Source organism: Oncorhynchus nerka, linkage group LG13 (assembly GCF_034236695.1).
Source record: "Oncorhynchus nerka isolate Pitt River linkage group LG13, Oner_Uvic_2.0, whole genome shotgun sequence".
NCBI classification, from domain to species: Eukaryota; Metazoa; Chordata; class Actinopteri; order Salmoniformes; family Salmonidae; genus Oncorhynchus; species Oncorhynchus nerka.
Genome location: NC_088408.1, coordinates 47426230 through 47442787, shown reverse-complemented (window position 1 = coordinate 47442787; position 16558 = coordinate 47426230). Strand labels below are relative to the sequence as shown.

The 16558-nt window shown below is 42.5% G+C and overlaps 1 protein-coding gene across 1 annotated transcript; it reads right to left on the bottom strand.

Annotated features, from left to right (window-relative positions):
* Positions 1 to 2883: 2883 nt before the first annotated feature.
* On the bottom strand, positions 2884 to 15818 carry LOC115139590 (gamma-aminobutyric acid receptor subunit rho-1-like). Its single transcript, XM_029677147.2, has 9 exons — positions 15772 to 15818; positions 10306 to 10412; positions 8478 to 8545; positions 8095 to 8318; positions 5242 to 5324; positions 4957 to 5097; positions 4690 to 4842; positions 4303 to 4499; positions 2884 to 4107 (listed from the first exon to the last, which is right to left on the bottom strand). Exons 2-9 carry the CDS (start codon positions 10370 to 10372, stop codon positions 3814 to 3816), a joined length of 1227 nt encoding a protein of 408 aa, XP_029533007.2. The 5' UTR covers positions 10373 to 10412; positions 15772 to 15818; the 3' UTR covers positions 2884 to 3813.
* Between the last annotated feature and the right edge of the window lie 740 nt (positions 15819 to 16558).

Below are 16558 nucleotides of genomic sequence, written 5' to 3'. Positions count from 1 at the left end.
TCGAGATCCCGCCCACTTAATTCCCTCGGGGAAAGAAGGGACGTCCTACCTAGGGGTACGTTTCCAGCGGCAGTGAGGGGCATCCAACAGTTCACTTCGTGTCCCGACCTGCACTTCTTTTTTTAAGAGATTAATTTGTTCAAAACCGTTGTCTTTCTCTCTCTTTGAGTCTACTACTCACCACATTTTAGGCACTGCAGTGCTAGCTAGCTGTAGCTTATACTTTTAGTACTAGATTCATGCTCTGATATTTTGATTGGGTGGATAACATGTCAGTTCATGCTGCAAAAGCTCTGATGGTTTGGAGGATGTCCTCCATAAGTTGTCATAATTACTGTGAAGTCTATGGAAAAGGGTGACGCTAGCTGTCCTCCGGCTACACCATGGTGCTACCCTATTGAGTGCTGCTGAGGCTACTGTAGACCTTCATTGCAAACACAGTGTGTTTGAATCAATTATTTGTGAATATATTTTGTATCATTTTATCTAAAAAGGCTAACTTTTTAAATGTTACACAAAATAAATAAATAAATGAGATTCACTGAGGAGGATGGTCCTCCCCTTCCTCCTCTGAGGAGCTTCCACTGTCACAGACTGTCTCTCAGCGCTCCGTAACTGGAAGAGCCCCTCGATCTTCTTCTCACGCACTCCCCTAGGGGTAGTGTCGTCATGAACAGGGTGGGGTAAAGTGCACGAGGATCCCCACAGCTCTGCCACACTATAAATGACCTCGAACTGCTGACAGTGTTTTATTCAAACTGATCAACTTTTTGCTCTTCCTTCGATATTATCATATCCTTGTCAGGACAGACAATACGACTGTAGTGGCATACATCAACACACCAGGGTGTCACTAGCTCTGCATCGACACAGACTAGCTGTCAAGACTGTGGAGCAGGGCACACTTCCTCTCCTTACGCACGACTCCTCTCATTACTTGTTGTCCAGAGGGAACCTGTTACGGGTAGACTCCATCCCCAGGCGGTGAACCAGATCTGGGAGTGATACGGTCTAGCTGCCGTAGATCTCTTCACAGCACAAAGACGTGTTGTCTATTGTTCTTGGCGATAGCAGGATATACACCACTGGGATTGGACGCGCTGGCACACACTTGGCAAAGGGGTAATTCTCTACGCTTTTCCTCCTCTATGCTTGCTACTCCCCACTCTAAACAGAGTGAGGGAACAAGTATTATCCCTCATCTTGTTAGCCCCTCGATGGCCAGGGAGGCTCTGGTTAGCGGTTCTGGTTAGGCTCTGAAGCCTTGACAACTACCGTTACGCAGGGATCTTTCGACCCAGGTGGGCAGAGAGATTTTACACTCTCACTAAGAAACCATGGCCATCTGGACCTGGCCTGTGAGAGGATATGTTTGGTGGTGTGGCCGAAAAACAGTTCACTGTTAAGGTCTATTTAGCCGCTATCTCTGCCTGTCATATAGGCTTTGAGGACAACACAATATGGAAACATCCTCTGTTATGAAGGGAGAGCATCGTTTACGCCCAGTCTCCAAGCCTTTAGCCCCATCTTGGGATCTTTCTTTTGTGCGTGGGCCGATTTCACAGCAAACTTTTGAGCCGCTGGAAATATCTCTCATTCAAGACATCTTTGCTGATTGCACTTACATCCGCACAGTGAGTGAGTGAGCTGCACGCATTCCACCATTCATGCCTACAGTTTGCCCCAGAGTTATCAAGGGTAACATTCGTACCCAAACCCGCCTTTATGCCTAAGGACAGTGGCAATTAAAATTGTCTCGCTTAACATTGAGTTAATGCCTTTCCACCCGCCGCCCTGCACTTCTACGGAAGAATAGCGTCTCCACTGTTTATGTCCAGTATGCAATTTGCGCATTTGCTTGGATGAAGTGAGAGTATTGCGCTACAACGACAATGACCTCTGTGACTTTTGGGTGCCTCCCTGCAAGGGCTATCCCCCCTTTGGATAGTGAAGGCTATTTTATTGAAGAATAAAAGGTTTTTATTTGTATATTATTTTGTATCTGCGATATTAACGCTGATAAACCCCCTAAAAAAATATATATGCTAGGGTTACCGCCCTAGCTATCTTTAGAGGAATGCACTAACTGTAAGTCCCTCTGGATAAGAGCGTCTGCTAAAATGACTAAAATGGGCTTATTCCACCAGAGGTATGGATACCTCTTGGGCACTGTTGTAAGGCATTTCCTTAAGAGAGATTTGTGTTGTGGCATGTTGGACCACACCTCATACCTTTATTACTTTACCTTCTGGATGTCACTGCATCTTCTGTTGGTGTATACTGCCTCACTGTTGAAGCCACTGAGGGGGTGATGTTCTTGGGACTACCCTGGCTTCAGAGAGCATTTCTGCTGATACGGGAGTTGGCTATATTCTAATGTGAGACATCTCAGACATGCCCTCCGAAGCCAGGTGTGCATAGAGTCAGTGCAAGATGCAGATCAATGCAGATAGTCCGGGTAACCATTTCATGAACTATTTAGCAGTCTTATGGATTGGAGGTAGCTGTCTCGAAGCCTGTTGTTCCAAGAGCCGATGCTCTGGTACCGTTTGCCGGAAGGTAGCAAGAGTGAACAGTCTATGGCTTCGGGGGCTGAAGTATTTGGCATTTTTTGGGGGCCTTCTTCTGACACCGTCTGATATAGAGATCCTGGATGTACTGGGCCGTCCGCACCGTTTTGCAGTCAAGGGCGGTGCAGTTGCCATATCAAGTGGTGTTGCAGCCAGTCAAGTTGCTCTCAACGGCGCAGCTGTGGAACCTTTTCGTGATCTGAGTGCCCATGCCAAATCTTTTCAACCTCCTGAGTGGGAGAGGGGCTCACCTCATTCGCCGCTTGACCCGTCTGTCTCCAACAGATGTTGCGCGATTGGTTTTTCGAGCCCATAGAGCCGTGAATCCCGTCTCACTCATATTAGCATAGAACCGGGGTTACCGGGGTTACGCATGTAACCCTAACTTTTTTATATCTCCATTCAGGAAATGTAATAATTAATCTGACAAAAGTCTACTGATAATAATATTTTGGGTTTTCTTCAATCTGTTAGTCCAGTAGATTTCATTGCACGTGAATGAAGCTGTCATCATCATATAAGAAATATGTAGCCTATGAACTAAATGTAAGAATAATGTACAGAATTCACAAACAGCCATTAGAAGAAAACATTTAAATCAATGACAAAATAAAAATGTCAATAACCTGTCCCACATGTTGAATCAAACACTAAAATAAATGAGAAGGGTGCGCAGAAATGGAAAGAAATGCATGGAATAATTTTTAACCAGTTAACAGATTCATGCTAAAACACTACAAGTACTGTTATTCAATACATATTCAAGCATATCCAGAAAAGGGGGAACACAAATCAAATGGGTGTAATGGTCCATTTTGAAACCAAAATACACAAAATGATACCCTGAAATTATATAGCACAGTTTGAAATAACCATTTGGACACTGTTTTCATAGACATTGCATTAACGTTTTACAAAGTTGCCAAGACATGCAATTCTGGATGCTACTCTCATTTAAACTGCACAATAATGTACTTATTGTTACAGAAATGATTTGGTATAGCTTTGTTCCCTCACTTAAAGGAAAATACCGCTCAAAAACTATATTTTGGTATTTGCCTTAGTCCACTGTTGATACAGTCCCAAAATGCTTTGCATGTCAGCAATCACATTTTCAAAATATAGAACTTTCAAAACATAGAAAGTGTCACAGTATAAAGGGTGTTGCAACATACTGTGACACTTTCTGTGTTTTGAAGGTTCTATATCTGGGAAAACTACCTCCGTTCCATTCTGTGCATCTTTAGAGGTAGCAGGACCAGTAGATGATGTTAAACAGAGTATACGACCCAGGAAAGATGACCCGGGAGTACTTGTCTATGGCGTGGGTGTCGACCCACATGCTGCTGTAGGCACTGGAGCCCACATGTCCTGTGATTTGGTTGTTCTCCTCAATGTCCAGATGGACCATCATCCTCTGCTGCTTCATGGCGCCGTTCTCCTCGAGCATACAGCCATAGTTCCCCGTGTTGTTGATGTCCTCCTCGCTGTAGCTGCCCATCATGCCTGGGTGGGTCATGCCACAGGTGCAGGGCAGCTGCAGACAGACACAGAGATTGGGTTTGATCCCGAGCTACAGTACCCACATTTTCCATCCGACAAGCGCATACTGTACACATCTAGCCTGCACTTTTTCCAGAGGAATTTTAAATGGTAAACTCTTCCCAGGGCATATTTTACAGACTGAGAAACTGACACTTTGGATCCATGGGATTGTTAAAATGGCACTTACCCTTTCTCGTAGCTTTTTTTCCTTCCGTTCTTGCACCGTAGACAGGTAGTTCACTGCAGCGTACTCTATCACCGATAGGAACACAAACACAAAGCTGACCCAGAGGTAAATGTCCACAGCTTTGATGTAGGAAACCCTGGGCATGGAGGCGTTGACTCCAGTGATGATGGTGGACATGGTGAGCACCGTGGTGATACCTGGAGCACAGCACAACACACGTCTGTTCAGAAAGATTGAAACTTAGGGACACAGCAGGATATGCTACCGAAAGCAGAATATCAGTGGTGTTTAGGCTTTGTAATAACGAAACATCAACACTGTAGAAGACAGAATCATAATAAGCTTCGAACAAGCGTTGGCTAAAATCTTGGACTACTAAGGGCTAACCCAGAGGAACCCTGGCCGGGACGGCCCGGCGGTCGATCCAGAAGGACACCCAGGACAACATGACCATCAGAGTCGCAGGGAAGTAGGTCTGGAGCAGGAAGAAGAAGATGTGGCGTCGCAGGGTGAAGGTGATATACAGACGGTTGTACCAGCCTGGAGGGAAGAGGATAATATGTCATATACAATGCATTGTATTAGCATAACAGAAACCCAACCTTGATAAATCACAGTGAACAGCATGTGCTGTTTCAGCCTTCAGTGCTGTACCTGTGCTGCTGTAGAAGGCTAGTTTTGAGGTGGTTTGGAACTCCTGGATGAGGAACTGGGAGAGGGAGATATTGTCATCAGTGCTCAGGGAATTGTTCCCTTTTTTCCAGTAGAGCATCAGATCGTCATCCGTGTACGCGTCTGAAAAAGAAAGGGGCATGTTGTTCAGTGTCCACCACTTGAAACAAGAGTCTATGAACAGGTGCATTATATTATATAATTGAATGTGACAGCAGAGAGAGAGCGAGTCAAAATGGAAGTGAAGTCATCCGAGCAGAGACTCACAGCTCTCGATCTCCAGGGAGCAGGTCTGTGTGTCCAGAGGGAAGCGACTCAAGTCCATGCTGCACATTGATGTCACTGTCACCCTGCGTGAGAACACAACACAGACAGCTGAGTACAGCCTGGTCCCAGATCTGTTTGTGCATTTGCCAGCGCTCTTGCTGTCATTGCCAAGGCCAATGTTTGCCATGACAATGAGTGACAAGGAGTTGACATTTTAGCACAAACAGACTGGCACTCGGGCTAAGATCAGTAGTTCTCCGGGGTTTTCACAGGAAAAAACATGTATATTTTGCAGACAAAAATGCTTGATTTTGCAGCAGCAGTGCTGACATTTTGCATGGCAAAATGAAATGATTTTGTCCAATTTGTCATGAAAATGCACTGACAAAGGAAAAAGTGTGTTGACGTGTGGCTTGATTGAACTATATTATGGGGTAAATGTGCGGCGATTGGTAGAAATTGCGATCCCTCTTTTTGAACTGCAGTGGTGGTTCAGTTGCTTGCGCTAATATTGCGATGATTTGACTGTTTTATGCAGAACTAGTGAAGTGATTGGTCAAATTAACAAGCCCACACATAATATGCGGGAATTGTTAAAATTATTATAATAATAATAATACTGGTCAGATCGCAGAATCCTGGAAGGACTGTCCTATAGGTCAAGAAATACACTGAGTAATGTAGATACAATAATACAACGAGAAATAGGTTGGGGCTGGGGGATGTGGGTGAATATGTGTTGTTGTATATCATATTTCAGACACATACAGTACACACAGAGTACGTTGTTTGAGGAGATTTGGAGCCCCCAGGGCAGGGATGAATACATGAAAATAGCAGAGATAATCCAGCTCAGTATAGAAGAGACCCGCTGCTACACGGTATCCTCTGGGAGGGAGGTCCACGTATAGTAAACAGGTATTTAATCCCCTTCCCAATCTGTTTCTGTCTGTCAAATCTCTGGTTCCAACCCCCGGAGAGATTAACCCTAATGATGAGCCTGCATTGTATCTAAAGTAGAACACACACCACCCTGTCCCTCCACAAATCCTATACATCCGTAATGACAGAGAAATCCTATAATCCACCTCAAGATTGGGATTACAGACGGCCTGTGTGTCTACCAGGGCAGACTTCACAGTCCCAAAACCAGAGTTTTGGGAGCAGGATCGCTGACTCCACCAGTGATGGAAGTGTTAATGACTATCCGTGTCCACAGGTGTCAAGAAGACTGTATGCAGTGTGTTTCGACTGCCAGCAGAGGGCGCTACGGACACAGACATCTTGATACTGGCTCTTGTTGACTAAACTCTCAAATGGACCAACTGGATTACAAATTCAGTGTCTCTCTTGGGTCCAGCATTCTGATTACTCACTAAAATGACAAACTCACTTTCTGCCTGCAGCTTGCCTATACTTTACTGACAAACAGTTTATCACCACATTCATTAAATGGTGTTGTGATGATACAAACTGCATGTCTATTTATTGGTCAAGTTAAATATATAGACACACTTGGCCAGGATATAGATCCCACAATAACAGCATGACAGCACTTTACCATTTGCAAATTGCTCATGGGTGAAAAAAGAAGAAGAATGGAAGGTTTAAATTTAGCCTGCCTCATCTGGCAGCTATGTGATTTGCGTAATGAAATCACTTTGGGGGTAAATTGCCAGTTGGCAAAGACTAGTGTTTACAACACCACACACTTCTCTTCAGTTGATTCCATTCCAAATAGTGATCAGACCTAGCAAACTAGATTTCACCCATCATTTGTCGGCTTTTTCTGGATTAATTTTATGTAACAAGCTACTGTACTCACTACAGTTCACAAAGGTATCTGCTTAGCTAAAACCTTGGTGGTGGAAGAAGTCAGGGCTGGTTCCTGGCATAAGCGACATAAACAGTTGCTTAGTGCCCCCGGCCACAACGGGGCCTGACCAAAAACATTTAAAAAATGTAGGAACCCAGTGGGGTCTCAACTTACTATTGGGAGTAAGAATAGTAGAATACACAAGGTGCAATTTCAAAATGTGTGCATAATTACTTTTTCTCTTATTATGTCTGTCACTGACAGTCACTCAGGCCATGTCATCTAACAATTGTTGGATCGGTATTTAGTCTAGCCAACTATCATGAGCAAATACCAAACAGGCACGCAGGGCACATGCCCAGGGGCCCTGATCTCCAGGGAGCCCCCATTGATTTCGTTAGTCATTCTCACTCAGATCATGTTAGCATGGCATAAGTAATTACAGGAAATTGCAAGAAATTAGCAATAAAACTGCAACATGTTTTCTCTACCCAATGGCAAAATGTGTAGAACTTTAAATGTAAACTATTTGTCTCCACTATCAAGAGTAAAATGTATTTTTGGCAAATTAGAAAACTATTAATTGCACTACTGTTTACCAGAGCCCTATGGGCGGCAGGTAGGCTAGCGGTTAAGAGTGTTGGGCCAGTAACTGAAATGCTGCTGGTTTGAGTCCCTGAGTCCACTAGGTGAATAATCTGTCTATTTGCCCTTGATTGAGGCACTTAACCCTACTGTAAATGCTCCTGTATGTAAAATGTAGGTGGGGGTCCCTTAACCAAATCTTGCTTAGGGCCCCCAAAAGGCTAGAGCCGCCCCTGGGTGAGGTGATTTTCTCCCATGTTATGTAAAGCACTTTGAGTACCTCAGTAGGTAGAAAGAAGCTATATAAATCCGATCTATTATTATCAAGTCTTCCAGTCTCAGGCAATGTTACTCATCATCACAGAAGTATGTTTCACTAAACCTCTTCCATTACACCAGTATGCTTTAAACTGAGAACAAAACTATAGTTTGACTCTGACCAGGTGAATTACCTTTGGCTGTAGAGCACCTTGCCATCGGGGTAGACTCTCAGCATGACATTATCTGTGGTGGTGTCGTGTGTGAAAGACTTCTTGGAGTGGACAAAGAACATGTCTGGCACCCAGATCTTCTTGACCAGGCGCCCGTCAAAGGTCATGCTCTTATTGGTGGTGCTGTGGAAAGAGAGGCGCTCGTCTTTCCAGTAGTGTCTAATATACAGGGTCATGGTGAAGTCCTGAAACACAGAGCATGACAATGCTAGGTATTTCAACAGAGCCATCACATATTGTCTTGCCTTCTTCTTTCCAAATCCTCAAATCATGAATGATCTATGCATCTTGGAGGCTTTATTTTGGTTTACATCACAGCTCACAGAAAGTATTGAACCACTTACCATGTCAACTTCTGAGATCGTGTCCAGACTTTCCACCTGAACATCAACTCCAACTGGAACAGCAGGTCCTGCAAAGATACACAACTCAAATCTGATCTTAATTCAAAGGAGAACACGTAACACATAAGTAAACAAATTCCATTGGGCTGTCACTAATCAGTTAAGTTGAGGTCCATTTTGAAAAATGTCGGGCACTCATTTAAAAAACAGTGTTCTAAATGAACTGAAAACATCCCAAATCCATAAATCTATACAGCTAAAAACAACAATGCGACGTCAAAACAAGTTAAGATTGAGGTTAAAGAAAGTGTGCTTTATCAATTTACTGGGTTTAGCTTACTTACTTTGAGCAAAATCAAGATGTCAATATTCTTATGTTTCTAAAAAAAATCCTAAATTAGAGTTCAATTTTAGCACACTTTTGAAATTACAATTAATCACAGAAATCGCGATTAATCACAGCAAATCCTGCGACTAACTTGATAAAAAAATATATATTATTTGACAGCACTATAACAAAACCAATCAGATATGTTAACATTTATGTAACTCGTTTCCTTAAATAACTTCTATAAGTTAATTATCGGAGTAGGGGTAATCTTGACAGTACATAATTAAATACAGACAAAAACAAAAGGTCAATGGCTATCTAAAACTATACTTCCAAAATGCTGTAATACTAAACTGTCTGGATTATGAAGCTGTATTTAAGGGTCATGTTTATCCAGACAATTCTATTAAAAACCATGAGCTTTTTCTCTTCTAGTCCCTTTCATCCAGAGCCCTGCAAAAAACACAAGCTGTCATCAAGGCAAAGTGTGGCTTACTTTGAAGAATCTAAAATCTAAAATATATTTTGATTTGTTTAACACTTTTTTTTGGTTACTACATGATTCCATATGTGTTATTTCATAGTTTTGATGTCTTCACTACTATTCTACAATGTAGAAAATACATTTTTTTTTACATAAAAAAAATAAAACCCTTGATGAGTATGAGTAGGTATGTCCAAACTTTTGACTGGTACTGTATGTATGTATAACCACAATGTAAAACAGTCAAAGATACGACTCAGTTATAAGAGCCTACATTGCCTCTTAGTACAAAATGATGTGGCAATGTTGTTGCATGCTCAAGTGCAGATTCACACAAGATGATATATCAGACATATTGCATCTATATTGTTAATACATGGTTGAGTCAGTATGCTGTAAAATATGTCATATCACATGGAGCAATCACACATCAACTATTCACTGGCTTTAAACACCACCGCGGAATTATAACCCTGCATTTTTTGTTTACGTCTGTTACAATTCACTGTCTGTATAGATTATTCTGGAATCTTAATAATTTTTGGATTTAAATGACATCTCAATGTATCCCCTTTTATTGGTGTTTTGGGATGAATCCATCAGTAAGCAGTAGCTGGATTCGGGTCCCAAGAAGGTTTCAGATTAGAGAAGTCAGAGAAGTGTTATCGAAACCCTGAGCTCCAGACTGGTGCTACTACTGTGTAATTAATCACAGCAGACATAATCCCAGTTGGTTATCTCATCAATTCAAGGCACACTGCAGCACGAGACATCGTGTATATCCGCTTATGAGAACTCATAAAGGCCTATATCTTCACTTGAGTAAAACAGCTGTAACCTTTCAGAAAATCTGTCATCGACATCAATGCATGACTTAACAACGACTTAATGATAAATCATGATTAAGTAAGAATTGAAAGTATGTCCGAAAATATCGGTGAACTGTACATTAGGATGATGACGATAATGATAGATTTGTAAGGCTCGCAATAAAGCACTTAAAAAAACCTCACCTCCAAAGCCAGGCCTCATTGTGAAGTCGTGATCATTTATGCTTAAGAGCTGTTCTGAATTACTCATGGTGTTTTTGGTGATATCTGGAATCCTTCTCAGTATAGGGCTGTGAGGAGGGGACAAAAACATGACTAATGAAACAAACGGTTTCAAATTACACGTATTTTCATTGTCTCTGAACATCTAGCATACTGTCAAGACTATTCTGCCCTGGATCAATTTGTGCTCTTGCCAACTCCACTGCTGTCACTGTCATGCCAAACATGTTTGGTATGACAATGAGTGACAAGTTGTCATGATAGCACAAACAGACTGGCACTCAGGCTATATGAAAACCAACCATCCTATCGAATGGTACCCTACATACAACATGTATTTGTCCTATAACAATAATAATAATAATAACAATCAGAAGGCAAAAGGGCTTACGAAATATAATCTTATCAGAATATCCATAGAATTATGTTTATATTCATGAGGATTCATTAATTATGACAGTGTTTTTCATATCAAGTTGGAACTATGCATCACAGGGCATATGAACTTACCTTGACCCTGCCCATGCTAAGGATAACATGCTGACCACACCGACGCGAGCGTTGCAAAATAATGTACACATACACGTTATTCAATCATTGCACTGTGTATATGCTCCTAAAAACCATTGAGGAGACGGGAGAGGCGGGTACTTGCAGCGCGTCACAAATTACAACCAAGTTCTATTTTAGATCTACGCAGACGCTCGTTGACGCGCGCAAGCAGTGTGGGTGCAATGGTTGAATAACATGTATGTGTACATTTATTCTTTAACGCTCGCACACGTGACTTAAGCGGTGTGGTCAGCATGTCAGGCTAGATTGCCCAGGGCTTGGTAAAAGGCTTCAAAGCCGACTATTTTATACTCTGAGTATAATTTAAAGTGGAACTGACAGCGTTTTAACAACTTTGCAGAAATTAAACAAACGATCAATGTCAGTAAAACATATTAAATTCCTAGTAATATGCAACAAAACAACAACTATATAAGAGGTTTAAAAATAGGTTACATTTGACTAAAAATTCCATGACGTACAGTAAGGCGCTGTTTGCAGAATAGATGGATGCAGTTCAATGCATGATTAATACACTGCTCAAAAAAATAAAGGGAACACTAAAATAACACATCCTAGATCTGAATGAATGAAATATTCTTATTAAATATTTTTTCTTTACATAGTTGAATGTGCTGACAACAAAATCACACAAAAATTATCAATGGAAATCAAATTTATCAACCCATGGAGGTCTGGATTTGGAGTCACACTCAAAATTAAAGTGGAAAACCACACTACAGGCTGATCCAACTTTGATGTAATGTCCTTCAAACAAGTGAAAAGGAGGCTCAGTAGTGTGTGTGGCCTCCACGTGCCTGTATGACCTCCCTACAACGCCTGGGCATGCTCCTGATGAGGTGGCGGATGGTCTCCTGAGGGATCTCCTTCCAGACCTGGACTAAAGCATCCGCCAACTCCTGGACAGTCTGTTGGTGGATGGAGCGAGACATGATTTCCCAGATGTGCTCAATTGGATTCAGGTCTGGGGAACGGGCGGGCCAGTCCATAGCATCAATGCCTTCCTCTTGCAGGAACTGCTGACACACTCCAGCCACATGAGGTCTAGCATTGTCTTGCATTAGGAGGAACCCAGGGCCAACCACACCAGCATATGGTCTCACAAGGGGTCTGAGGATCTCATCTCGGTACCTAATGGCAGTCAGGCTACCTCTGGCGAGCACATGGAGGGCTGTGCGGCCCCCAAAAGAAATGCCACCCCACACCATGACTGACCCACCGCCAAACCGGTCATGCTGGAGGATGTTACAGGCAGCAGAACGTTCTCCACGGCATCTCCAGGCTGTCACATCTGTCACATGTGCTCAGTGTGAACCTGCTTTCATCTGTGAAGAGCACAGGGCACCAGTGGCGAATTTGCCAATCTTGGTGTTCTCTGGCAAATGCCAAACGCCTTGCACGGTGTTGGGCTGTAAGCACAACCCCCACCTGTGGATTTCGGGCCCTCATACCACCCTCATGGAGTCTGTTTCTGACCGTTTGAGCAGACACATGCACATTTGTGGCATGCTGGAGGTCATTTTGCAGGGCTCTGGCAGTGCTCCTCCAGCTCCTCCTTGCACAAAGGCGGAGGTAGCGGTCCTGCTGCTGGGTTGTTGCCCTCCTACGGCCTCCTCCACGTCTCCTGATGTACTGGCCTGTCTCCTGGTAGCGCCTCCATGCTCTGGACACTACACTGACACTACACAGCAAACCTTCTTGCCACAGCTCGCATTGATGTGCCATCCTGGATGAGCTGCACTACCTGAGCCACTTGTGTGGGTTGTAGACTCCGTCTTATGCTACCACTAGAGTGAAAGCACCGCCAGCATTCAAAAGTGACCAAAACATCAGCCAGGAAGCATAGGAACTGAGAAGTGGTCTGTGGTCCCCACCTGCAGAACCACTCCTTTATTGGGGGTGTCTTGCTAAATGCCTATAATTTCCACCTGTTGTCTATTCCATTTGCTTAACAGCATGTGAAATGTATTGTCAATCAGTGTTGCTTCCTAAGTGGGCAGTTTGATTTCACAGAAGTGTGATTGACTTGGAGTTACATTGTGTTGTTTAAGTGTTCCCTTTATTTTTTTTGAGCAGTGTATAATTCACCAATACATTTCTTGGTAGTCCAAAAAATATTGCTATCAGGTTGTAAATCACAGCTGGCTTGGTACATTGTTTTCTGTCTCCATCCATTCAGGATACACTGTTACAGTTTCAATGACTCAATATTTTGGACAAAAACAGACGAATGTAACTGGGCTGGGAATGCCAATACAATCAAACTAGCAAAGGAAATGATCACAAGTCAGTCATAAAGTGGGCCAATAGGCTAGCGTATCTATTTATGTAGCTATTTATTTAGTAAGCTAAACACTGGAGCCTAGAGTTAGCTAACTGGATAACAGTCGTTCAACTGTTATCCAGGGAGGATGTCATGTCATTGGAGGAGTGGGTGAGTGACCAACTTTTCCCCTTCATCTCGCTTTTCGGTGGCTACAGCTAGAGATGCAGGTGTCATTTGGCTAGCTAGCAAGAAATGGGAATCACTTTGCTAGCTAGCTATGCTGAACTTGGAACGAATGTTATCCAGTTAGCATATATCTTGCGTTGGTAAATTCACTTTGGTTATCTATTCCGATTTCAGAGCACTTTCGTCTGAGTGTGCCAGCTCGCATAATAACTGATGAATTTACGAATGTGCAACACCCGCTAAATATGACCGGTATCAGTAAACGTTGACAAAAAAAGTTATTAAATTGTTACCAGCAGCACAGTTAGTCACAAACGCTCTAGATAACATGTAAACAGCCTAACCAGCTCTGCTAGGGCGAGTAAAATGGTCAGAGTGAGGTGTTCTCTCATTTGTGTCTAGAAGTAGCTAACAAGCTAGCCAACTTTAGCCAGTTAGTTTGGGTGCTTCACTACCGTTGTGAGGAACGCTTGGATTATCCCTACTCCTCCTTGGCAGAGCATCCAGTGCCAATAGTGCAGTGTGCGCTCTGAACACTTGGAGAGCAAAACGCTCTGAATTTATTAACAGACAATCTGACGACACTCTGAATTGATGAACGACCCAGAGGGCACTCTGCTTCACCGGAGGCAATTCACGAACGCACCCTTAGTTGTCAGTCAAAGGTATTTGGCATCAATCAAATGGGCGCGGCAGACAAGTTACCATTCAGTTGTCAAAACGTGTGTTGGGACAAGCATGCATTGGCAGGCAAGCTGCAGAAGGACGAGCAGACTACTATTCCCCATCATTTATCAGTTTTTTTGACAGCCAACAGGCTGAAAAGGTTTGAGAGGGTTTATCTAATGTTCCCTCGTTAGATTTTAGCTCATCTCGCTCTGGCTAGCATTAGCTGTTGATCTTGTTGTTGTTGTTGTTGTTGTTGATGTGCATAACTGGGTTGTTTGATCAATAGACGGTAAAGTTCCCAAATGTAAGAGGACTCCTGTGGTATTTACATTTTTGCAGAAATCCATTCAGGTGTATTTTGACATTTAAAAAATATATATTTTTAATCTTTATTTAACTAGGCAAGTCAGTTAAGAACAAATTCTTCTTTACAATGACGGCCTAGCTGGTTAACTGCTTTGTACAGGGGCAGAATGACAGCTCGGGGATGTGATCTAGCAACCTTTCAGTTACTGGCCCAACGCTGTAACCACTAGACTGTAACCACTAGGCTACATGCCACCCCAGGTAGCCGAGTGATTGCTTTCTAATGATCTAAAGCCACTCTGTTGCTACTGCCTGTAACCACACGGTCCAGTTAAAAGTGAATGATGATAGTCCAGTGTGGCAAATGCCTTATTTGCATGAAGGCCTACTGTAGCTCTGATTGGTTATGGCGCACCGGTCTGCGTAGACTCCGGTCCTGGACAAGACATGTATTTATTAGGTTTTATTTACTGCAAACGCACGGCCCTCGTTCCCACATGATATTGCTTTAGAATTTTCACAAATGCCCTACTATACGTCGAACCCAAACATTTTACGAATTTATGAAAACGTGAAAATGACAATATCTAAGTGCTCGCTTAGAAAACTGTCATATTCTTCCTGTGAGTGTATATGAACCGATTTTAATGAGATTTAATTTAGCTAAAACGCTGTCAGCAACATGTAAAGTGTTGGTCCCATGTTTGATTAGCTGCTTAAACAGCATGATCATTACACAGGTGCACCTTGTGCTCGGGACAATAAAAGGCCACTCTAAAATCTGCAGTTTTGTCACACATCGCAATTCCACAGATTTCTCAAGCTTTGAGGGAGCATGCAATTGGCATACTGACTGCAGGAATGTCCACCAGAGCTGTTGCCAGAGAATGTAATGTTCAATTCTCTACCATAAGCTGCATCCAATTTTATTTTAGAGAATTTGGCAGTACATCTACCCGGCTTGACAACCACATATCAAGTGTATGGCGTCATGTAGTCGAGCGGTTTGCTGATGTCAACTTTGTGAACGGAGTGCCCCATGGTGGAGGTGGGTTTATGGTATGGGCAGGCATAAGCTACGGACAACGAACACATATGCATTTTATTGATGGCAATTTGAATGCACAGAAATACCGTGACGAGTACCTGAGGCCCATTGCGAGGCCAATTTATTTTAAGGTATCTGTGAACAACAGATAAATATCTGTATTCCCAATCATGTGAAATCCATAGATCAGGGCCTAAGGAATTTATTTCCATTGACAGATTTCCTGATATGAACTTTAACTCAGTAAAATCTTTGAAATTGTTGCATGTTGCGTTTATATTTTTGTTCAATAAAAATAACCAAGTAAATAATCCAGTGTTGATAGATCTTCTGGACTAAACTCTGTCAGGGAGACTGTATTTTGACTAAGAATTCTTACCTGCCAACCTTTTGATGTCCTTTTACTGCCAACTGTACTTCTCTTTTGAATCTATAACAAAAACAAGAAAAACGGGATCTAAAGGACACTGTATCAACATGACAGTCCATTCAAACAGCCCATCAGAAGAGTTGTTCCCAAGTCCCATGTGCATTGAGACATCTTCGAAAATAACACTACCATCAATTTGCACCAGCATTCATCCACTTGATGGTAGTGTTGCTGACCAGGGCATTGCTTAAAGCATTGCTTGAAAGTAGGAAGTACAGTAGGATAGGGCCCTGGTCAAAAGTAGTGCACTATATAGGGAATAGGGTGCCATTTCCATGTTTGTTTTGTCCATGCAGCTGCTAGGACTACTGAGCACCATTCAATTTGAGTGTGCAGGTTAGAAGCTCTTTAGGAGAATATTCTCCAGGCTATTAGAGGAGTCACTACTTTAGCATTGACCTAAGGGATTAAAAGGGCAAAGGGTATTCTGCCATATCTTTTTCACTGATGTAATCTTTTTCTCTAGAAATAATCTTAATCTGGGAATTATGATATGATTCCTTCATAACATATAGAGTACCAGTCAAAAGTTTGGACACACCTACTCATTCAAGGGTTTTTCTTCATTTTTAATATTTTCTACGCTGTAGAATAATAGTGAAGACATCAAAACGATGAAATAACACATATGGAATCATGTAGTAACCAAAAAAAGTGTTAAACAAATGAAAACGTGAGATTCTTCAAAATCGCCACCCTTTGCCTTGATGACAGCTTTGTACACTCTTGGCATTCT

Excerpts from the sequence above, each read along its gene's own strand:
- LOC115139590 (XM_029677147.2), bottom strand. The coding sequence starts at position 10,372 with ATGAGTAATTCAGAACAGCTCTTAAGCATAAATGATCACGACTTCACA. Across the intron at positions 5,098-5,241 it reads CTCCCTGGAGATCGAGAGCT|ACGCGTACACGGATGACGAT; the intron begins GTGAGTCTCTGC and ends TTTCTTTTTCAG. Across the intron at positions 4,843-4,956 it reads AGCCTTCTACAGCAGCACAG|GCTGGTACAACCGTCTGTAT; the intron begins GTACAGCACTGA and ends TCTTCCCTCCAG.